We start from the raw sequence: 26,246 nt of genomic DNA on the forward strand, positions 1-26,246 counted from the left end.
TGTATAAGACAGGAATAGAGTGTGAGCTCTGCAGGTTATACAGTAAGATCTACACCGGGTGTATAGGACAGGAATAGAGTGTGAGCTCTGCGGGTTATACAGTAAGATCTACACCGGGTGTATAAGACAGGAATAGAGTGTGAGCTCTGCGGGTTATACAGTAAGATCTACACAGGGTGTATAGGACAGGAATAGAGTGTGAGCTCTGCGGGTTATACAGTAAGATCTACACCGGGTGTATAGGACAGGAATAGAGTGTGAGCTCTGCGGGTTATACAGTAAGATCTACACCGGGTGTATAGGACAGGAATAGAGTGTGAGCTCTGCGGGTCGTACAGTAAGATCTACACCGGGTGTATAGGACAGGAATAGAGTGTGAGCTCTGCAGGTTATACAGTAAGATCTACACCGGGTGTATAGGACAGGAATAGAGTGAGCTCTGCGGGTTATACAGTAAGATCTACACCGGGTGTATAGGACAGGAATAGAGTGTGAGCTCTGCGGGTTATACAGTAAGATCTACACCGGGTGTATAGGACAGGAATAGAGTGTGAGCTCTGCAGGTTATACAGTAAGATCTACACCGGGTGTATAGGACAGGAATAGAGTGTGAGCTCTGCAGGTTATACAGTAAGATCTACACCGGGTGTATAGGACAGGAATAGAGTGTGAGCTATGCGGGTTATACAGTAAGATCTACACCGGGTGTATAGGACAGGAATAGAGTGTGAGCTCTGCGGGTTATACAGTAAGATCTAAACCGGGTGTATAGGACAGGAATAGAGTGTGAGCTCTGCGGGTTATACAGTAAGATCTACACCGGGTGTATAGGAGAGGAATAGAGTGTGAGCTCTGCGGGTTATACAGTAAGATCTACACCGGGTGTATAGGACAGGAATAGAGTGTGAGCTCTGCGGGTTATACAGTAAGATCTACACCGGGTGTATAGGACAGGAATAGAGTGTGAGCTCTGCGGGTTATACAGTAAGATCTACACCGGGTGTATAGGACAGGAATAGAGTGTGAGCTCTGCGGGTTATACAGTAAGATCTACGCTGGGTATATAGGACAGGAATAGAGTGTGAGCTCTGCGAGTTATACAGTCAGTCTCTGAAATAGCTGATAACAGGGAACAATAGAAATTCAACCACTCATGAAATTGGAATAAGATCGGCTTTAGGTCTAGTGTGTCGGGCGGTAGTTTGGGGTACAGACATTTGTGACCCTGATAAACTTTGCTGAGTAAAATGACGGTCAGGAGCGGCAGCTGCGGGTTATAATCCGTCCTTGGACAATCGCGCTCTGGCAGATGTGACAATAACAACGTCCTGCGCCTCCATCTGTCACCGTAAACCTGGCAGACGGCAAACGGAGCAATCCACCTGCATTAAGTGCCCCGCTGTGCCCCCCTCATCTCACTGGCTGCACGCCACCCCCACTTTATTTACAGAGAGAAGCGGCGCATCCAGATACATGCAATATGTGACGCCAGCACCTGACGTATCACCGGAGAGACAAAGCAGTCATGGAGTGAGCCAGCGTACCCAATCATGTGTGATACTGGCTGCTGAGAGGGTGTATCTAATCCAATCATGTGTGATACCTTCTGATGAATCAAATCCTATGGTGTGTTACTGTCCGCTGAATCTAAGCCTATCATGTGTGATACTGTCTGCTGAGCTGCTGTATCTAATCCTATCATGTGTGATACTGACTGCTGAGCCGCTGTATCTAATCCTATCATGTGTGATACTGTCTGCTGAGCCGCTGTATCTAATCCTATTATGGGTGATACTGACTGCTGAGCCGCTGTATCTAATCCTACCATGTGTGATACGGTCTGCTGAGCTGCTGTATCTAATCCTATCATGTGTGATACTGTCTGCTGAGCTGCTGTATCTAATCCTATCATGTGTGATACTGACTGCTAAGCCGCTGTATCTAATCCTATCATGTGTGATAATGTCTGCTGAGCCGCTGTATCTAATCCTATCATGTGTGATACTGACTGCTGAGCCGCTGTATCTAATCCTATCATGTGTGATACTGTCTGCTGAGCTGCTGTATCTAATCCTATCATGTGTGATACTGTCTGCTGAGCTGTGTATCTAATCCTATCATATGTGATAATATCTTCTGAGCCACTGTATCTAATCCTATCATGTGTGATACGGTCTGCTGAGCTGTGTATCTAATCCTATCATGTGTGATATCTTCTGAGCCACTGTATCTAATCCTATCATGTGTGATACTGTCTGCTGAGCTGTGTATCTAATCCTATCATGTGTGATACTGTCTGCTGAGCTGTGTATCTAATCCTATCATGTGTGATACGGTCTGCTGAGCTGTGTATCTAATCCTATCATGTGTGATACTGTCTGATGAGCCGCTGTATCTAATCCTATCATGTGTGATATGGTCTGCTGAGCCACTGTATCTAATCCTATCATGTGTGATAATATCTTCTGAGCCACTGTATCTAATCCTACCATGTGTGATACTGACTGCTGAGCTGTGTATCTAATCCTATCATGTGTGATACTGTCTGCTGAGCTGTGTATCTAATCCTATCATGTGTGATACTGTCTGCTGAGCTGTGTATCTAATCCTATCATGTGTGATAATATCTTCTGAGCCATATATCTAATCCTATTATGTGTGATACGGTCTGCTGAGCTGTGTATCTAATCCTATCATGTGTGATAATATCTTCTGAGCCATATATCTAATCCTATTATGTTTAATACGGTCTGCTGAGCCACTGTATCTAATCCTATCATGTGTGATACTGTCTGATGAGCTATGTATCTAATCCTATCATGTGTGATACTGTCTGCTGAGCTGTGTATCTAATCCTATCATGTGTGATACGGTCTGCTTAACAGGTGTCATAGTTGCTATAGTCACAACATTGTCCAAAAACAAAAAGTTCAGCCACAGTGCCCCCACAATCCCCCTTTTTCGAATCAATGCAGGCAATAGAGACAAGCAACAAGTGCCCCCATAACACGGCCATTCCAAAAAACATAATAACAGTGCCAGCCACGTGCCGCTCTGCCGCTTCACTAGAAGGAAGTCACATGTGATCGGCCAGTCAGTGGTGCTGAAGAGGATTTCTGCCAACACAAGGAGTTTGGGGGGTGTGGAGACCCCATAACCAGCAGGCCCTCGCCCCCCCCCCCCCCCCCCCGCCGAGAGGCAAAAGGCACAAGGTATAAAAATCCTCAATGATATAAACCGAGTCGGTCACAGATTATAACAGAAGACTCGACGTCACTTGTGATTTATTTATCTCATTGCTGTAGAAAAATCAAGTTATTAATCAAAAGGCACAAAACTGGAACCAGGACAGAAGCCCCCGGGTAAGAGTGGCTGATACCAGAGGATAACAGCGCCCACTGAAGCGACAGGAAACCTGATTTTCTTTTATATTATGAACGATTATCTTTGGGTTGATTATTTGACTGCTCCCGGACCCCGAAATATATAGAAACGTCTCCGCAACGACGCGAAAGACGAGCTGCCGATATCTTCATATATACAAATGTGTACTGAGCATGGGAGCAGAGACTCTCCGGTCATCTACATACAACCTACCCCAGGCTGATAACAGTGAACAAAAATATTATTATACTCTAGTCACACCTAGAGCTGCATTCACAATTCTACTAGTGGATCATTTAAAGCGGTGAGCTCTGTGCCGTCAGACATGAGGATGAGATCCTATACGACAGGAGCAGCAACCTTTAGCACTGCTGCTGTTATAAAACTACAATTCCCAGCATGCCCTGACAACCTTTGGCTGGAATAATAAAGCCTTTGTACGTCAGTGCATGCTGGGAGTTGTAGTTTCACAACAGCTGGAGCGCTGAAGGTTGCCGCCCCGGCTGTCAGACACTGTATACAGCTGTGGTGTAATGTAGGAGATGCTTGGTGTAAATACTACATCTTCCACAATGCAGCACAGCAGAGCAAACGCTGTACAGATAGTGAACCAGCAGGAGGCGCAGAAAGAGAAGAGCTCAGAAGGGTTAAGCAGAATTCTGAATGCGGCTCTGAATGTGACTGGAGTATAAAACATGATAAAAAATAGAAAAATAATGATTTGCAAAGCACATTCAAATTGAACCCACTCCCATCATCTCAAACAACTACTCCCAGGAAGTTGCTGATGCGTTGAACTTGTAATAAACCATTACCCTGCCCCCACTCTCCTGAACTACATCGTGGGAGAAACCGGTTTCTCTATATATAAAGAGCGTCTGACGACCGGCACATTATAATCTCCGGAGACGCGAACTGCGAAACCTTCAAACCGCGAGGAAGAAGAAGATGTGATGTCATCGCGGGCAGGGGGTGCGGCTCCTGCTCGGGGACGTCTCAGATCATATCCAGCTGGAAGGAAAGAGGAATAATCACAATAAGGAAGATTACAGCGCTATTAACCCTTTCACTGCCAAGGACGTATGTAGCGGTGGTTTTGGGCATCTTTTGCCTTCTTTAGGGTATGTTCACACGCACTAATTACGGACGTAATTCGGGTGTTTTTGCCCCGAATTACGTCCGAAAATAGCGCCTCAATAGCGCTGACAAACATCTGCCTATTGAAAGCAATGGGCAGACGTTTGTCTGTTCACACGAGGCGTAATTTACGCGCCGCTGTCAAATGACGGCGCGTAAATAGACGCCCGCGTAGAAGAAGTGACCTGTCACTTCTTTGGCCGTAATTGGAGCCGTTATTCATTGACTCCAATGAATAGCAGCGCCAATTACGTCCATAATGGACGTGGCGTTCAAGCGCCTGCACATGCCGGTACGGCTGAAATTACGGGGATGTTTTCAGGCTGAAACATCCCCGTAATTTCAGCCGTTACGGACGCCCTCGTGTGAACATACCCTTACACTGATCAATGATTGGGGACGAGCGTCGGTTTGATCCCTCGTCCACCCGATCATTGGCCTGTGTGAAAGGGTCTTTATAGGGCTTAGATCCTGGAGTCGGAACCTAAACCTGGGTGTGGGGGAGCTGCAGGAACTAGGACGACGGTCAGCGATCTCTCCCTGCACAGCCTCATGACCCAGGGGGGCGATGCAGGAACCATTTTTTTTTAGTTTACCATCCCCCTCATCACTCAGATAGGTTTTGTGCTTTGTCACATTTAGGGAGATTTTCCACCAATGGGGTAAGAAGATGTTTACTGGTATCGGAATCCTGGATATTTTTGAGTTTGTTGCGGAGGAACTGGATTGGCCGCACAGAGCCCGGATCTCAACCCCATCCAACACCTTAGCGATGAATTGGATCGGCGATTGCGAGCCCGACCGTTTCCCCCAATATAAGTTCCTGACCTCACAAATGGCCACAAAGTCCCACAGACCCCCCAAACTCTTCCCAGAAGAGAGAAGACTTATAGCAAAAAGGGGGCGACCAACTCCATACTAACCTCCATAGTTGTGGATTGGGATGTCCAAGAAGTTCACGTGGGTGCAAAGGTCAGGGGTTCACATACTTTATATACACTATGTGGCCAAAAGTATCAAACGCGAATCTTACCAGATCATCGACATCTCCCCCCTCGTCCGCCGCGGCTTTCTCCTCCTCTTTCTCTTCGCTTGGGGCCAAGAACTGGATGAGGAATGAAGAGAAGAGGGGCGACCGTCATTTCTCATCAGACATGAAGACAATGGAGACAGCAGATGAAGGGTTAAACCGACCCCAGCGACCCAGAAAGGTAAAAACTGTGTAACACCCTCCCCCGCACACCCGACCCTCCATCTAACGAGTACGCCAGCGATGGGGAGACTGGCGGACAGGTGTCAGGTTGGGGGGTACAGGCTGTATTGTAGAGAGGATGGTGGGGGGAGGGGAGAGGGGTGTATTACAGCTGCTGACCGTGACATTTTCCGCCATCCCGTCAGTTTCAGATTACAGGCCGTTTGGTTAATGAGGAGCCGCTCGTACCTGTTTGGCCTCGTCAGGAGTCACCGCGACGCCTGCAGATTCTTCACAGGTTATCAGGCAAATACCATCTGGAAAATAAAGGAGACGTGACGGGATCTTACAGGACCGGTGACGGGGTCTTACAGGACCGGTGACGGGGTCTTACAGGACCGGTGACGGGATCTTACAGGACCGGTGACGGGGTCTTACAGGACCGGTGACGGGGTCTTACAGGACCAGCGCCGGCCGCAGACACAGGACTCCAGTCCTCTGTACATAAAAAAAATCACTGCAACCTCCACAGAAACGTCGTCATTAACGGGTTTATTCACGTAGAGGACGAGAAGCGGTAAAAGACATCTGTATCGAAAAATGCACCAACTCGCGGTAAAAAAAAAAGAAGAGGTTTTTAACTGCAACTCAACAGCTACGTGTGAAAATACCCTATTTCCTTACTATTTTTAAGATCTCTGCTTGCTGTTCGTGAATGGCAACATTCTAGCTTAGTTTCAAAAAGTTGAAAAATCCCATCCTGACCTGATTTCTCGCAGCGGAGCTTGATACAATGTGAAGGTAAGCTTCTCAAAGTTCGCTACAATGTTTCAGTGAAAGCCTAAATGCGTGATACAAAAAAGTGCAGAAGGATGCAGTCCAGCGCTTGCTCTATCTATTTAAAAGGAGCAGGGGCCCAATTTATTCTCCAACCCTCCTAGCCAGAAGACCCTGCGTGGGTCAAGGACCAGCGGTCTCACTTGTCCAGGATCAGAAAAACATGGCTGCTTGCTTCCATAATCAGCGCCACTCGTCCATGGGTTGTGTCTGGTTTTGCAGCTCAGCTTTATTGAAGTGAATAGGGCTGAACTGCAATACCACACATAACCTGAGGACAGTGTGGCGCTGTTTTTGGTAGAAAACGGACATCTTTCTTTAATCATGTACAAACCCTTTAAGGGAGAATCTAGGTCTAGGTTTGGCTCCCCCAGGATGCGGACTCAGGTTGCAGGGGGGTGAAGAACCCGACGGCCACATACATTCTCTATAACCCCCCCAGGAGGGACACCAATAAGGTCGCCGCACCCTGAGAAATCCTCGTGACTAACGTGAACAGTGATCAGAAACGTAAATAAATAAGAATATGCGTCATGTCATCGGCCCCCGGTCCGGACAGAATTATAAAAAATCCTCAATATTTGCTTGGCCCAAAAAGAGATGAGTGAAAGTGAAGTGCGTGCAAAGTACCATTAATCTGTGGGATCTCAGGGACCCCGGGGTCACCACTACTCCGAGGGCACTTTAGCACCCCAGGCTATTAAAACTTTGATCCGGTAGCTGCTGGTCACCAACAGGGGGCAGATTTAAGCCCCAGCCGTATGCCACATGCTTACCACCTACCACCGCTGTAAATCCAATCCGCACAATGGCTTCTCCACCAGCGATAGTCACAGAGTTGTTGTTTTATTTATTGTTTTTTTTTTAATAAAAGCCCGAGATTGTGTCCATTGTTTGTCACAAAAAAGTGTGTACGAAGGCCGAGAAGCTGACAATGTATCAGTGCGGGTAAAATGTATCAGTCTGGAGACCAGAGGATTGTCTAGACTGGATATAACTGTAACAAACCCTCTGCTGTGAGAAGTATTAGGGCAGGACAGGTTCTCCATCTCTGGATGTAAACAAGAATGTTCCCGTTCACTGACAGCAAGCAGTGAGGAAGTGAAGCGCAAAGTATATTAGTATGTTACAGAGCTTCTCTTTATACAATGATTGAGATTTATTTACATAAAACTGGACCGGCCCTTTAAGATGAACATAAACCACCATGATAGTTGATGATCCGACTGGAAAAGACTGGGACTACAACGGACGGTTCCGATCATCGGTTCTAGATGTAGTTGCTACAAGCTCATATAAGATCCACAGTCCATGCATGCAGCCCCGCGTAACAAGCCCCCCGCGTAACCAGCCCGGCGCCCCGCGCAACAAGCCCGGCCCCCCGCGCAACAAGCCCGGCCCCCCGCGCAACAAGCCCGGCCCCCCCGCGCAACAAGCCCGGCCCCCCGCGCAACAACCCGGGCGCCCCGCGCAACAAGCCCAGCGCTCTATGTAAGAAGAGGCAGGCCAGTAAAACATGGTGCCAACCCATTGTGACGAATCCTCTGGAGCAGGGACGTAGTACAAGACACTAAATTCTGCTGCGCTGCACGGTCACTCTGGCATGCAACAAAGTACGTTCTATAGATACAAACTTACCTTGAACCACAATTTCCCAGAACTCCTTGAGCACGCTGCCCGCAATCCTCTCTTTCAAAGACTGAAGGAAGTTATTGAAGACTGGAGCCTGGGACAACTGCAGGTAGAACATGGGCGTTACACACCTGTCCATCATGCCAGTCTACCAGGAAGGAGCAGACAACAGAAAGCAAAGGTGCTCACCCGAATAGCCTCAGCCCGAAAACCCTTAATGCAGCTCATGCTCTTCATGTAATACTGCAACTGTCTGATGTCCAGGAACTCGTAGATTCTCTCCATCAGCTGACTACTTACTGAAAGGCAAAAAGAAAAAATAGTAGAAAAGCTTGGGGGGCAGGGGAGGGGCAGACACCGGGGGAGGATACAAGAAGATGCCTTAAAAATAACTTCTATTATGCAAATTATGGGTAAAAGCTAAATCAAAAGTCACTCACTGTATAAACTGTAATACTTTTTTTTTTTAGATCACGAAAACTCTGAATTATAGTTCACAATTCTGCTGGTTGATATTGGAAACAGTCGTAAAGTTTGTCAACAGACGCACCCCCAACAGTTTAGTTCAGTTCTTATAATTCAGGAAACAGCTCTTTGTTTCTACATCAGAAGACTGTACAATAACTGGTGTAAGGACAAAACTTCCCAGGATGTTTGGGCAGACACTGAACAAGCAGGGGATGAAGGCAGATTTCTTATAAATAATAATACAGGATGTAACTCAGGATCAGTACAGGATAAGTAATGTAATGTATGTACACAGTGACTCCACCAGCAGAATAGTGAGTGCAGCTCTGGAGTATAATACAGGATGTAACTCAGGATCAGTACAGGATAAGTAATGTAATGTATGTACACAGTGACTCCACCAGTAGAATAGTGAGTGCAGCTCTGGAGTATAATACAGGATGTAACTCAGGATCAGTACAGGATAAGTAATGTAATGTATGTATACAGTGACTCCACCAGCAGAATAGTGAGTGCAGCTCTGGAGTATAATACAGGATATAACTCAGGATCAGTACAGGATAAGTAATGTAATGTATGTATACAGTGACTCCACCAGTAGAATAGTGAGTGCAGCTCTGGAGTATAATACAGGATGTAACTCAGGATCAGTACAGGATAAGTAATGTAATGTATGTACACAGTGACTCCACCAGTAGAATAGTGAGTGCAGCTCTGGAGTATAATACAGGATGTAACTCAGGATCAATACAGGATAAGTAATGTAATGTATGTACACAGTGACTCCACCAGCAGAATAGTGAGTGCAGCTCTGGAGTATAATACAGGATGTAACTCAGGATCAATACAGGATAAGTAATGTAATGTATGTACACAGTGACTCCACCAGCAGAATAGTGAGTGCAGCTCTGGAGTATAATACAGGATATAACTCAGGATCAGTACAGGATAAGTAATGTATGTACACAGTGACTCCACCAGCAGAATAGTGAGTGCAGCTCTGGAGTATAATACAGGATGCAACTCAGGATCAGTACAGGATAAGTAATGTATGTACACAGTGACTCCACCAGCAGAATAGTGAATGCAGCTCTGGAGTATAATACAGGATGTAACTCAGGATCAGTATAGGATACGTAATGTAATGTATGTACACAGTGACTCCACCAGCAGAATAGTGAGTGCAGCTCTGGAGTATAGTACAGGATGTAACTCAGGATCAGTACAGGATAAGTAATGTAATGTATGTACACAGTGACTCCACCAGCAGAATAGTGAGTGCTGCTCTGGAGTATAATACAGGATGTAACTCAGGATCAGTACAGGATAAGTAATGTAATGTATGTACACAGTGACTCCACCAGCAGAATAGTGAGTGCAGCTCTGGGGTATAATACAGGATGTAACTCAGGATCAGTACAGGATAAGGAATGTAATGTATGTACACAGTGACTCCACCAGCAGAATAGTGAGTGCAGCTCTGGAGTATAATACAGGATATAACTCAGGATCAGTACAGGATAAGTAATGTAATGTATGTACACAGTGACTCCACCAGCAGAATAGTGAGTGCTGCTCTGGAGTATAATACAGGATATAACTCAGAATTAGTAAAAGAGAATCAATGTACTTACAAAGTTAAGGGCCTTTTACTCGGGGTGATTATCGTATAAAATATTCTAATCTTGAGTAAAAGTTTGCCAATCATTAGCCAGTTAAGACATTTGCACGATAAGCGAGAATATGTTAGTGCGTCGATTATCAAATTTTATATGAGCTTTACATTTTCCTTTTGTCGGCTTTACATCTCTATATGTGAAATAGAGATATCATTATACGGGGGGGGGGGGGGGGGGGCGGCACATTTTCTTGCACACTGCAGACTTCCTGTCCAGTATCCAGCACCCGGACGTATAAACTTACAATCTTGGAAGTTTGCGGTTTTCTGTCTGACCAACACACGGAAGTCGTCGGCTGGATTCACACTCCCCACCTGAAACAAGAGGTCACCGGGTCACAGCACAATATGGGACAGTATAGATTTTACAGATGTTGTACCTGCTGCTAAAAAATCCCCCGTGCATACAAGTCACTGCCGCCCTCGTCTATCAGGTTATTCAAATAATATTCAGCTACTACTTAGTTTTATCTGTTCCTGAGAAAGCTGGGTGACAAGCAATATGGCCGCCTTCACAGCACCCGCAGGGCCCGTTACCGGAGATGAGTGAATCGTTTTATAGATCGCCGACAAACTATTTGCAAATCTGAAAAACCCGAATTGGCCAAAATAATTAACTGATCAGCCAACTTTCCCAGACTCCAGAACGGCGTTGTCCTAGTAATGCAGCAACACTGAGGGGAGGGGGGGATGCACAAAAGGGAAGATTTGCTGTTCTGGAGAGTGGGAAAGCTGGGTGACAACTCCAGTGATGGAGCTTTATTGGTTGTCACTTCCTCAGGGTCCTCATAATGTATTCAGTAGCAAAATGATTATTTTTTTAGTCTGGATATAAAATATCTGCAATATTGGCCCAAACGAAGGGAACATCAATTGTCTGAGCATCGGAGCTGCTGCTGCTGTGACCGCGGGGATGATGAGAGTCCTGTACGCTCCGCGCATCGTCAGGCCTGTCTGAACCGCAGCGCTGCACACTCAGTCACTGACACGAGCCTGGCAAGAACCAACACGAGAGGGGGCAGCGCCATGAATCACTCCGCTGGCACCGGACTTCCACTATACGACCCTGTCCGCAGCATCGGAGACTCCACATCCTCTGTCGTGAAGACGCAGGTTCAAGTGCCATTTGCAGTTTAAGAAAACTAGAAATTCTTAAAGGGGAATTCCACTTTTAGATGCTTTGTAACTTGTCACTGATGTGGTCAGTACGCTGGGACCCTCAACGTTACCCATAATGCACTACCTGGACGCTGGTCAGAGACGTCTGATATTCTATGACACAGCAGAGATCATCACTTAAAGGGCCGGTGTCCAGTCTATTGTAGATAAAGCGTTATCATTGTATGCTGAAGCGTTCTGCAACTTTTTAAAAGGCTGTGCTTCAATGCCTCAACATTTTCACATTCTCTGCTTGCTCCTTTAATAAACGGCAATATTCTTCTTTACATTCAGAAGCTAAACACCCGTACAGACCTTTATAGAAAATCCACTAAACACTCTCCTGTCCTGGACCCCAGGCTGATTGTTCTTTGCTACACCAATACATAGTATCAAACCCACCAGCTTTGTGAGCAGAAAAAGTTTTCAAATTGTGAATGCAAATAAGGACATTTCAATTCACTGACAGCAAGCAGAAATCTAAAAACCGCTGAGAAATTGAACCAAAAACAATATTAGATAGTTGCAAAACTTTTACCGGCCCTTTAAGAAAGAGGTCTCCTTTAAGGACACCTTCTAATTTGTAATTTGGCACAGGTGAAATAATAGGAGTTTTAATCTTTTGTCGGATGAATCCCCCATAACCAGTGCGGACACTGCTGGTGATAATGAAGACGAGACCCAGCAGAGATGGAGTCACTTACACGTCCACATTCCTGTAAACACGTCTGACATTTCCAAGCATAAATTACTTGGAGGTCTCAGCATTTCCACCGCACTAATGTCGCCCCCTACGGATACGCAGCAGACTCGTTATACTCTTTAGGAAATCTGGTAGAGCGGTCTACTCACTAAAGTCTATTCAGTGATCCCATGCTGTCGCCATATTTCCAGCATCATCCGCCCTCCATACAAGTCGCCGTCTGTTCTGTGTGAGCGGCGAGAGGGGGAACCCGAAATGTATAAAGATGTGGCATCCGCAGAGGAAAAAGATCTTTTTAAGTGGAAGCATGGTTATTATATTAGGGTGGAGCCTCCCTGCCCTCTTCGTGGGTGGAGCCTCCCTGCCATCTTCATGGGTGGAGCCTCCCTGCCCTCTTTGTGGGTGGAGCCTCCCTGCCCTCTTCGTGGGTGGAGCCTCCCTGCCCTCTTCGTGGGTGGAGCCTCCCTGCCCTGCACACACCCAGGCTCACATAGGAAGTATTGCCTGTGACGTCAATCGTTTAATTTGTCAGGAGACCAGACTGCGTGGTCACTGGGACAGGAAGTGATGTCACTTGATTGACAGATACAAACTAGAGGACATAATTTGGAGCAGAAGGGGCATCACGTGGGAATGGCTGCAATCATGTTACATGGAGCGTTGTATCAGTTACATGATATTTTGTCACTGAACATAAAAAATTCTACAACTTTCTAATACTTTGTCTTTCAATTCCCCACCATTTAAAGATCTCTGCTTAATGTCGGTGAATGGGAACATGGTCTGCATGATTTCATCTAGTCCTGATCATGTTTGTCTTAAATAAAGCTGCAGCACAAATCTCCCTCCTATCCTGGCCTGTAGTCTGATACATTCTATCTATAATGAAACACTGTAGCAAAGCCTCATGACAGGAGAGAGCTTAGTGCTGCTGCATGTTGCTTAACCTTGACTGATACATTCTAACAACAAGCAGAGATGTTGCAAATAACTAGGATATCAATCACAAAAAGTCCACAGATCGTTGGGAGTAATTTCAACCAAATGAAAAGGCACAACACCCGTTAATAAATTTGGCACATTTTGGACTGTGTAAAAGTCAGGAAATGACGTCTACGCCTGTAACTTTTCACAAAAGTAGGCACCATTTTCGTACTATTTAATTAATAAATCTGTCTAAAACGTTAAAACCCTGCCCACTCCTGAGGAAAACACGCCCACTCCTGAGGAAACCACGCCTACTCCTGAGAAAACCACGCCTACTCCTGAGAAAACCACGCCTACTCCTGAGAAAACCACGCCTACTCCTGAGAAAACCACGCCTACTCCTGAGAAAAACCACGCCCACTTATCAAATATGTCAAGTGTTGAGAAAAAGCAAAGAATGCATAATTACGGTGTGTGACTTTTTAAAGGCTCAGTTTACTCCATCAGGAGGGGAGTAACACAGTAATGAAGTTGATCTCCAAATTGCAACCTAAGGGCTTATACAGACGAACGTATCTATAGTCCGTGTGACGGCCGTTTTTTTTGTAACGGCGGTCACACGGCTCCATGTATTTCTATGGGGCTGTTCATAACGTTTTAACAGACCGCGTGAAGGGCCCGTGAAAAAATTGGACGTGTTCTACTTCTGTCCGTTTTCACGGATTCCCTCAATAAACTCACTTCAATAAGGGACCCAAGAAAAAGGGACCCGCACAGGTGCGACTCGGACGTGAAAATAGTCAGTTTTTCACGTCTGACTTTACACTCGTTCATCTCAATAAGCCCTAAAGGTGACAGGGCTGGAGGTATTTCGGCATTTGAAGGGTTAACTCATGGGGCAGGTCATCATGTGAAAGACGTGCCAGGGCAGTGGCAATACATGATAATTGTTACATGGCATTTCCCAATCAGATAAGGGCAAACGTCCCACCATGGCACGCACGTCCCACGGCTACTTGTGCTTACGACATTAATACATATATATATAGGTGCAATGTGCTTACAGACGTGATGTTGCCATCTGCCAGCCGTGAGATGCTGAAATCCTCCTCCGTGGTCTTCATTTTCTTGGCCTCGGGCTCCTCGTTACTGTAGAAAAGAATAATCATGAGACTAAAAGTGCAAAGATCGTCCAGAAGAAAAATGCCCAAAACCAGCAGGATCTATAGATGATCGTCTCTGCGGGTGGCTTAGAGGGTTATGGCCGTCCAGTATTGCCCAGTATATATGCGCTGCCCCCAACCCAACCAGTCACTCATCCCCCAGCCGAAACATTGTCACCGATCTCCCAGACCAGCGCACACCGGCGCTCAGACAAGCACAATCATTCACGCCATGTGCTGCCCCCTCCAACCCCGGCCTCTGTTTTTATCTTTTTGATCCCACTGGTCCCGTCAACATATTTCAAGAGTTCAACCACTCCCAGGAAAAACTGAACACATATTGGGAGGAGGTTTCTAACATACGTGGTTCGATTTCTCCTCATTATTGAATATCACCTTGCTGTCAGTGAACGATAACATGCTTACTTACCGTCAGAGGCAAAAAAAACTATCCTTACCTGGTCCTGACCACACAGCTGCAGGGCCCATAGCATGCATCAGAACTCTGTCTTGTAACGAGCCCTGCAACTGCGTGAGCAAAACAAACTTTTAGTGTCCGGGTGTAAACAAAGTGGTCTCTATTCACTGACAGCAAACAGTGATCTTAAAAAAATTGCACCGTTTCATACAAAAGGTCTATTAGAAAGTGGAAAAATTTATTCATTGTATGATGGAACCTTCTATTTACAGAAAACTGGAGCTCGTGAAGTTATTCTGTTTATTATCAGTGACCTTGTTCCTGTAGACGCAGCGTTCTGTCCCTGCTGCACAAATACTCGGCATACAAAGTGTTAAGCAGTGTTATTCCTTCTTTCTCCGCATGAAAGCAAACAATAGCTCATTGTGTCATGAGACCCGGAGCTTAATTAAGTGTGATCCATTCATTCTGGGGTTTGGGCAGAGATCCCTGCACCTGTTCACCAGCCATGTAAACTTCACCCCTTGTGGAGAATGGCAGACGTCAGTGCGGAGCCCTGCTGGAGTCAACCTTGCGAGGCGATCACAGAAGAGATCAGTGGGAAGCGGCACTTTCAGAGAATAAATGTATAAACCCGACGCTCACCAACATCTCCAATATCTCTCTCAAATAGTCATCAACATCAGACGATAGTTACAGCGAAAAGAGAATAAACACAAGCAAAACTAACGCACCTCTACTGATCGGTCCAGAAATTGTAAAAGTAATACTCACTATTCAATAAGATGAAATCATTTGACTACACAAACTATAGTAATACTGCCCCCTATGTACAAAAATATAACTACTATAATACTGTCCCCTATGTACAAAAATATAACTACTATAATACTGCTCCTATATACAAGAATATAACTACTATAATACTGCCCCCTATATACAATAATATAACTACTATAATACTGCTCCTATATACAAGAATATAACTACTATAATACTGCCCCCTATATACAAGAATATAACTACTATGATACTGCTCCTATATACAAGAATATAACTACTATAATACTGCTCCTATATACAAGAATATAACTACTATAATACTGCCTCCTATATACAAGAATATAACTACTATAATACTGCCTCCTATATACAAGAATATAACTACTATAATACTGCTCCTATATACAAGAATATAACTACTATAACACTGCCCCCTATATACAAGAATATAACTACTATAACACTGCCCCCTATATACAAGAATATAACTACTATAATACTGCTCCTATATACAAGAATATAACTACTATAATACTGCTCCTATATACAAGAATATAACTACTATATAACTGCCCCTATATACAAGAATATAACTACTATATTACTGCCCCCTACATACAAGAATATAACTACTATAATTCTGCCCCTATATACAAGAATATAACTACTATAATACTGCTCCTATATACAAGAATATAACTACTATAATACTGCCCCTATATACAAGAATATAACTACTATAATACTGCCCCTATATACAAGAATATAACTACTATAATACTGCCCCTATATACAAGAATATAACTACTATAATACTGCCCCCTATATACAAGAATATAACTACTATAATACTGCCCCTATATACAAGAATATAACTACTATAATACTGCCCCTATATACAAGAATATAACTACTATAATACTGCCCCCTATATACAAGAATATAACTACTATAATACTGCCCCCTATATACAAGAATATAACTACTATAATACTGCCCCTATATACAAGAATATAACTACTATAATACTGCCCCCTATATACAAGAATATAACTACTATAATACTGCCCCCTATATACAAGAATATAACTACTATAATACTGCCCCTATATACAAGAATATAACTACTATAATACTGCCCCCTATATACAAGAATATAACTATTATAATACTGCCCCCTATATACAAGAATATAACTACTATAATACTGCCCCCTATATACAAAAATATAACTACTATAATACTGCCCCTATATACAAGAATATAACTACTATAATACTGCCCCTATATACAAGAATATAACTACTATAATACTGCCCCCTATATACAAGAATATAACTACTATAATACTGCCCCCTATATACAAGAATATAACTACTATAATACTGCTCCTATATACAAGAATATAACTACTATAATACTGCCCCCTATATACAAGAATATAACTACCATAATACTGATCCCTATATACAAGAATATAACTACTATAATACTGCCCCCTATATACAAGAATATAACTACTATAATACTGCCCCCTATATACAAGAATATAACTACTATAATACTGCCCCCTATATACAAGAATATAACTACTATAATACTACCCCTATATACAATATAACTACTATAATACTGCTCCTATATACAAGAATATAACTACTATAATACTGCTCCTATATACAAGAATATAACTACTATAATACTGCCCCCTATATACAAGAATATAACTACCATAATACTGATCCCTATATACAAGAATATAACTACTATAATACTGCCCCCTATATACAAGAATATAACTACTATAATACTGCCCCCTATATACAAGAATATAACTACTATAATACTGCCCCCTATATACAAGAATATAACTACTATAATACTGCCCCTATATACAATATAACTACTATAATACTGCTCCTATATACAAGAATATAACTACTATAATACTGCTCCTATATACAAGAATATAACTACTATAATACTGCTCCTATATACAAGAATATATCTACTATAATACTGCCCCCTATATACAAGAATATAACTACTATAATACTGCTCCCTATATGCAAGAATATAACTACTATAATACTGCTCCTATATACAAGAATATAACTACTATAATACTGCCCCCTATATACAAGAATATAACTACTATAATACTGCTCCCTATATGCAAGAATATAACTACTATAATACTGCTCCTATATACAAGAATATAACTACTATAATACTGCTCCTATATACAAGAATATAACTACTATAATACTGTCCCCTATATACAAGAATATAACTACTATAATACTGCTCCCTATATACAAGAATATAACTACTATAATACTGCTCCTATATACAAGAATATAACTACTATAATACTGCTCCTATATACAAGAATATAACTACTATAATACTGCTCCTATATACAAGAATATAACTACTATAATACTGCTCCCTATATACAAGAATATAACTACTATAATACTGCTCCTATATACAAGAATATAACTACTATAATACTGCTCCTATATACTAGAATATAACTACTATAATACTGCCCCTATATACAAGAATATATATACTATAATACTTCCCCCTATATACAAGAATATAACTACTATAATACTGCTCCTATATACAAGAATATAACTACTATAATACTGCCCCCAATATACAAGAATATAACTACTATAATACTGCTCCCTATATACAAGAATATAACTACTATAATACTGCTCCTATATACAAGAATATAACTACTATAATACTGCTCCTATATACAAGAATATAACTACTATAATACTGCTCCTATATACAAGAATATATATACTATAATACTGCCCCCTATATACAAGAATATAACTACTATAATACTGCTCCTATATACAAGAATATAACTACTATAATACTGCCCCCTATATACAAGAATATAACTACTATAATACTGCTCCTATATACAAGAATATAACTACTATAATACTGTCCCCTATATACAAGAATATAACTACTATAATACTGCTCCCTATATACAAGAATATAACTGCTATAATACTGCTCCTATATACAAGAATATAACTACTATAATACTGCCCCTATATACAAGAATATATATACTATAATACTGCCCCCTATATACAAGAATATAACTACTATAATACTGCTCCTATATACAAGAATATAACTACTATAATACTGCCCCCTATATACAAGAATATAACTACTATAATACTGCCTCCTATATACAAGAATATAACTACTATAATACTGCCCCTATATACAAGAATATAACTACTATAATACTGCCCCTATATACAAGAATATAACTACTATAATACTGCCCCCTATATACAAGAATATAACTACTATAATACTGCTCCTATATACAAGAATATAACTACTATAATACTGCTCCTATATACAAGAATATAACTACTATAATACTGCCTCCTATATACAAGAATATAACTACTATAATACTGCCCCCTATATACAAGAATATAACTACTATAATACTGCCCCTATATACAAGAATATAACGACTATAATACTGCCCCCTATATACAAGAATATAACTAATATAATACTGCCTCCTATATACAAGAATATAACTACTATAATACTGCCCCTATATACAAGAATATAACTACTATAATACTGCCCCTATATACAAGAATATAACTACTATAATACTGCCTCCTATATACAAGAATATAACTACTATAATACTGCCCCCTATATACAAGACTATAACTACTATAATACTGCTCCTATATACAAGACTATAACTACTATAATACTGCTCCCTATATACAAGAATATAACTACTATAATACTGCCCCTATATACAAGAATATAACTACTATAATACTGCCCCCTATATACAAGAATATATCTACTATAATACTGCCCCTATATACAAGAATATAACTACTATAATACTGCTCCTATATACAAGAATATATCAACTATAATACTGCTCCTATATACAGGAATATAACTACTATAATACTGCCCCCTATATACAAGAATATAACTACTATAATACTGCTCCCTATATACAAGAATATAACTACTATAATACTGCTCCTATATACAAGAATATAACTACTATAATACTGCTTCTATATACAGGAATATAACTACTATAATACTGCTCCCTATATACAAGAATATAACTACTATAATACTGCCCCTATATACAAGAATATAACTACTATAATACTGCCCCTATATACAAGAATATAACTACTATAATACTGCCCCTATATACAAGAATATAACTACTATAATACTGCCCCTATATACAAGAATATAACTACTATAATACTGCCTCCTATATACAAGAATATAACTACTATAATACTGCCCCCTATATACAAGACTATAACTACTATAATACTGCTCCTATATACAAGACTATAACTACTATAATACTGCTCCCTATATACAAGAATATAACTACTATAATACTGCCCCTATATACAAGAATATAACTACTATAATACTGCCCCCTATATACAAGAATATATCTACTATAATACTGCCCCTATATACAAGAATATAACTACTATAATACTGCTCCTATATACAAGAATATATCAACTATAATACTGCTCCTATATACAGGAATATAACGACTATAATACTGCCCCCTATATACAAGAATATAACTACTATAATACTGCTCCCTATATACAAGAATATAACTACTATAATACTGCTCCTATATACAAGAATATAACTACTATAATACTGCTTCTATATACAGGAATATAACTACTATAATACTGCCCCCTATATACAAGAATATAACTACTATAATACTGCTCCCTATATACAAGAATATAACTACTATAATACTGCTCCCTATATACAAGAATATAACTACTATAATACTGCTCCTATATACAAGAATATAACTACTATAATACTGCTCCCTATATACAAGAATATAACCACTATAATACTGCTCCCTATATACAAGAATATAACTACTATAATACTGCCCCCTATATACAAGAATATAACTACTATGATACTGCCCCTATATACAAGAATATAACTACTATAATACTGCCTCCTATATACAAGAATATAACTACTATAATACTGCTCCTATATACAGGAATATAACTACTATAATACTGCCCCTATATACAAGAATATAACTACTATAATACTGCCCCCTATATAACAGAATATAACTACTATAATACTGTCCCTATATACAAGAATATAACTACTATAATACTGCCCCTATATACAAGAATATAACTACTATAATACTGCTCCTATATACAAGAATATAACGCCCCGGCTTGTCTGGGGTTTGTCTTTTATTAGGTTCTGGCTGCTGCGTCACTTCTTCAGTTTATCTATTTCTCCCACAAGCCAGGACTTCGTCTCTCTGTCTATCTGCAGGTATTAATCTCCCGGGACGCAGTCGCCACTTGCGGCACAATACACAGTATACATTAATGTCAGGTCTCGCACTATAAATAAAGCTCTTGTGCTGTCGCGGTCTGGAGGGGGGGAGGGGATCTCATCAGACAGGGGACGGATCCGCTATTGTGCTCCACGCCAGAAATCAATAATTTGCAATCAGTTAATCAGGACGCTTGTCAGGAAGCCGCAAAAGAGAAATCCAGCCCGGCGCTTAATTGACAAGTCCCCAGTGACATTAACCCATGAACCGCTGGCACCGTGTGTACGGCTGACGTCCGGGACGCGTCTCACCTGCCCATTACCGCTGCTTTTCATCTGGGAGACGGACGTCACTGGGATTAACAATAGAGACAGAGAGAGAGCGCTCGGCACGGTGTCATACAAGTGCCAGACTCATGTAATTGCTCTGTGACATTTACCCAAGTGGCAGCTAATTATCCGCCCGGGCAGCGCAGCCGGGAGATCGGCAGCGGCTGCAAAATGCCAGAGACGGATCATCCGCGGCTGCTGAAGACTCTCACATAACAGTCAGATGTAATACACCCAGTACCTGGAGAGACCAAGGCCTCCTTAATAACCCCCCAGGATTTCCTAGATATATCCCTTTCTGGGAAAGCTGGGTGACCAGCAATATGACTGCCATGATTGCTCCCTCAGTCGTGATTGCTCTCCAGCTTTCCTAGAGGCCAGAATGGAAAACTAGCGCTTGCGCGCTGCCGCACCATTCATTCTCTATGGCACTGCTGGAGATAGCCAAGCGCTGTACTCTGCCATCTCTGGGCAGTCCCGCGGACGGTGAATAGGACAGCAGAGCTTATGAGCGACCCGACGCTCTATTCATTTAGAGGAACGGGAGCACTGTTCTCGTGATCGGTGGGGGTCCCACACCAATCAGCATGTTATCACCTATCCTGTGATTAGGGAAAACTTTTAATCTGGGGACAACCCCTTTAAGTTTCGGTGTAGCACTATTTTAGTGGCAGACCCCCAGCGATACTATACTCTGATATGTCCATATGACCGGTCAGAAAAGTATACACAAAGATGCATATAACCTTTAAACAGAGCGTATTACTGTAAAGTGAAAAAAGGGGCGGGGCTGTGACAACCTTATGGTCATACGCACAAAACAATTATACAAAGGCATTAGCAAAACTAAAGAAATAGAAAAACAAAACACTCTGACAATCCAATAATCCAGAGAACCTGATAATCCAGCCGGATGAAAGTCATTTTGCTGAAATAGAGGAATTATATATTCCGGGTGACATGTTACAATTAGAGAACATTTTGCGGTGCAGATTGAGTGGTGAGCGGAGCAGAATGTAAAGCAGAAGAGCCGGGACTTACATGTCGGAGAAGACGTGCTGCGCGGTGATCTGCTCCTTCATCTTGTTAGACTCCTGGAGAGGGAAGCAGCTCCTCACCTGGACCAGCGCCGGTCTACAGGCGGCTCTCACCGGTGCCGGGGGCTGCAGCAGGTCCAGGAGGTGGCGCTCTATGTCTGGGAGCGGCTTGTCCGGGTGGAAAGCCTTGTGTTGTAGGCACTGCCATAAACAGACAAGACGCCGGGGGATCATTCATCATAACACAAGGAATAGGGACTTAATATCCATCTCACTTATCTAATCTCATATCTATCTCATATCTATCTCATATCTATCTATCTCATATCTATCTATCTCATATCTATCTATCTATCTCATATCTATCTATCTAATATCTATCTATCTATCTATCTATCTAATATCTATCTATCTCATATCTATCTATCTATCTATCTATCTATCTCATATCTATCTATCTCATATCTATCTATCTATCTATCTCATATCTATCTATCTATCTATCTATCTCATATCTATCTATCTATCTATCTATCTCATATCTATCTATCTATCTATCTCATATCTATCTATCTCATATCTATCTATCTCATATCTATCTATCTCATATCTATCTATCTCATATCTATCTATCTCATATCTATCTATCTATCTTTCTCATATCTATCTATCTATCTATCTATCTCATATCTATCTATCTATCTTTCTCATATCTATCTATCTATCTCATATCTATCTATCTATCTATCCTCATATCTATCTATCTATCTATCTATCTATCTATCCTCATATCTATCTATCTATCTATCTATCTATCTATCTATCTATCTATCTATCTCATATCTATCTATCTATCTATCTCATATCTATCTATCTATCTTTCTCATATCTATCTATCTATCTCATATCTATCTATCTATCTATCTATCTATCTATCTATCTATCTATCTATCTATCTATCTATCTATCCTCATATCTATCTATCTATCTATCTATCTATCCTCATATCTATCTATCTATCTATCTATCTATCTCATATCTATCTATCTATCTATCTATCTATCTATCTATCCTCATATCTATCTATCTCATATCTATCTATCTATCTATCTCATGTCTATCTCATGTCTATCTCATGTCGATCTCATGTCGATCTCATGTCTATCTCATGTCTATCTCATGTCTATCTCATGTCTATCTCATGTCTATCTCATGTCTATCTCATGTCTATCTCTCTATCTATCTATCTATCTATCTATCTATCTATCTCATATCTATCTATCTATCTATCCATCCATCCATCCATCCATCCATCCATCCATCTATCTATCTATCTAATATCTATCTATCTCATATCTATCTATCTATCTATCTATCTATCTCATATCTATCTATCTATCTATCTATCTATCTATCTATCCTCATATCTATCTATCTCATATCTATCTATCTATCTATCTCATGTCTATCTCATGTCGATCTCATGTCGATCTCATGTCGATCTCATGTCTATCTCATGTCTATCTCATGTCTATCTCATGTCTATCTATCTATCTATCTATCTATCTATCTATCTATCTATCCATCCAGGTTATATTTTATATTTAATTTACTAGTGAAGAATTACCATCAATGACTTATTTCTAGCTTTATTACTAAGGGATGTTCTACATTAACATTTGGGTCCCCAATCTCCATCCCGCAGGAATCCCCAAATCCAGGGTCTCCAGCACAGGTCTGCACCGCACTCTCCGCTACAGAAATAATGGAATTGCCGGCAGCATTAGAGTAGAGCGGGATGAAGCTGCTGCGGTGGCGGCTGGCCGTGCCCATCGTGTGAGCAGCTGATGACGGATCCACTGATCCGAGCAGTCAGGCCTGTGATCGATCACGCGGAGGGCTGTGGATTGGGGTCAGGCGCATCGCTGCGCTCTAATCTGCAGATTAACCCCAGAACAATATGTGGAACAACAAGAATGTAACAACCGATCCTTCACCTCATAAACACAAAGATGTCCGCTTAACGCACGGCGGCGACTCCACCATCACAGCCTGAGGGTGCAGGTCCTGCAGACGGCCCCTTCTGTCTCTCAGCTGTTTTATCTGTGTCTGGAAAAGCTGGGTGACCACATGACTGCCCATATATATTCCACAGGGGTTCTCATTCAGATTTCCGGAATAGTAGATCCCCCTAGTAATGACCATCTCCTACTCCCATATCTGATTCTGGGAAAGCTGGGTGCCAAGGCTGACGTCAGACCCTCCACAGGTGACGTAGGGGATGAATCAGTGCTCCACCAGCAGAGCTGCTCCACCCAGGAGCCATGGAAAGCCAAGTGACAGGTCAGCGGCCATATTTGTGGACAACCCAGCTTTTCCAGAGACGGATAAAATATTATACATGAGGATCTTGTTGTCTTGAGGCCTTTACTCTACACGTCACTCCATAATCTGAGGCTAAAGTGACACTTTAAATGAAATCACGCGCATCGCTGGCGACTGACAAGACGTTCTTTGGAGAAGAGGCCTCGGAGGATCAGCCACGTCTTCAGCTTTAATGTCAGAAATAATTCCATAGTGAGGGTGCCCGGGATCTGCCATCAGCGATTCTATCATTTTAGGGACATTCCGACTAAACAACCGCGTCATCTGCATGAGATATCCACGTGTCAGCATTTATTATCCTCCATTCTCTATAGGACGCTGATAGATGCGGATCTGGTCATGTGACTCGGTCGTCGACTGGCCGATAATAGGAGTTAAAGCTGCGAACACAGGGAGGGGAGACCATTTTTCTCTGCAATTACGGGGGCTCATCTCCAAGAGATTTGACCGTAATTCATTTCTTGGTTACTTTTTACCCCACTCCAGAAGCACTATGCCGGCCCATCATATAGTTAAGGGGGTGTTCTGAATTTTAAAAAAAAACATGGCTGCTTTCTTCCACAAACAGCGCTACACATGTCCACAGGTTGGGTGTGGTACTGCAGCTCAGCCTCATTCTTTTTAATAGAGCAAAGCTGCAATGCCAGACACAACACATGGACAAGTGTGGCTTGTTCTTCTGAACCGAGTCAACCTCTTTAAAGTGTGTCAATCATTTTGTTGTGTCTTTAAAGATGGTTAGAGTTCCTTCGGTCTGTTACAGAGCTCCAAACCCACTGCTTCCCTTCACACAACACATAATAAATAGTTACCTGCAGCCACCACTAGGGGGAGCTTATTGAAGACAGATTTATTGAGATCAATCGTAATTGTATACATCTGCATGCAGGGAGCTCCCCCTAGTGGCGGCAGGCTTTTTTAACCCTACAATTTACATAAAGCAACATGGGATTACATACACCAAAAAATTGGATCGTGAACACAGAAATAATTTATTAAAGGGCATTTCCCCTGTAAACTAAAAAATTACCTAGAAATAAAAGCCCCCGAGTCCTTCTCTTGTGTGAAGTCGTCGACTATTCTAGTCAGCCGTTTCTACCAGATGCTGGATTTCTAATGATGTCAACCACTAATATCTGCCATAACAGAGCTCATAGAATTGTCACCCAGCTTTCCACAGACACTGAATGGACTATACATCTGGATACAGAATTAAGGTGCCCATACAAATAAAAATTATAGGCCAAATTCCCCCATGTTCACTTTCCCCCTCCCTGCTGTTCTACAATCTATTTCTGAACCAGGAGGCCTCAGGATGAACAAGTCTACAGGGTGCGCCCCGAAAGGTTTTAGAATTTTTAGGGAATAAAGAGTGAAATCGCTTTAAGACACTTACCTGGAAAAGTCTTTGGAACTGAGGATTTGGGATTTTGCTTGGTTTGAATAAATCTTCAATACTCCCAGAATCATCATCATCATCATCATCATCATCATCATCATCATCATGAACCAAACTCATGTTGTCTATTAAAGAGTCCACTGCCGTGAGCTGAGCGTCTACACAGAAACAGCAGCATGAGAGCAGCAAACACC

The 26,246-nt window shown here is 41.8% G+C and overlaps 1 protein-coding gene across 1 annotated transcript in view; it reads right to left on the bottom strand.

Moving 5' to 3' along the window:
• Positions 1–3,253: 3,253 nt before the first annotated feature.
• XRCC5 (X-ray repair cross complementing 5) overlaps positions 3,254–26,246 on the bottom strand; it is a 39,185-nt gene continuing 16,192 nt past the window's right edge. The window contains exons 9-17 of the mRNA XM_075831026.1: positions 26,050–26,210; positions 22,273–22,469; positions 14,181–14,265; positions 10,574–10,643; positions 8,372–8,481; positions 8,189–8,285; positions 5,963–6,030; positions 5,555–5,626; positions 3,254–4,395 (exon numbers count right to left, since the gene is read on the bottom strand). Of these exons, the coding sequence (XP_075687141.1) occupies positions 4,381–4,395; positions 5,555–5,626; positions 5,963–6,030; positions 8,189–8,285; positions 8,372–8,481; positions 10,574–10,643; positions 14,181–14,265; positions 22,273–22,469; positions 26,050–26,210 (875 nt within the window). The 3' untranslated portion in view covers positions 3,254–4,380. The remainder of the gene's footprint in view (positions 4,396–5,554; positions 5,627–5,962; positions 6,031–8,188; positions 8,286–8,371; positions 8,482–10,573; positions 10,644–14,180; positions 14,266–22,272; positions 22,470–26,049; positions 26,211–26,246) is intronic.

Source organism: Rhinoderma darwinii, chromosome 6 (genome assembly GCF_050947455.1).
Source record: "Rhinoderma darwinii isolate aRhiDar2 chromosome 6, aRhiDar2.hap1, whole genome shotgun sequence".
Taxonomy (NCBI): domain Eukaryota; kingdom Metazoa; phylum Chordata; class Amphibia; order Anura; family Rhinodermatidae; genus Rhinoderma; species Rhinoderma darwinii.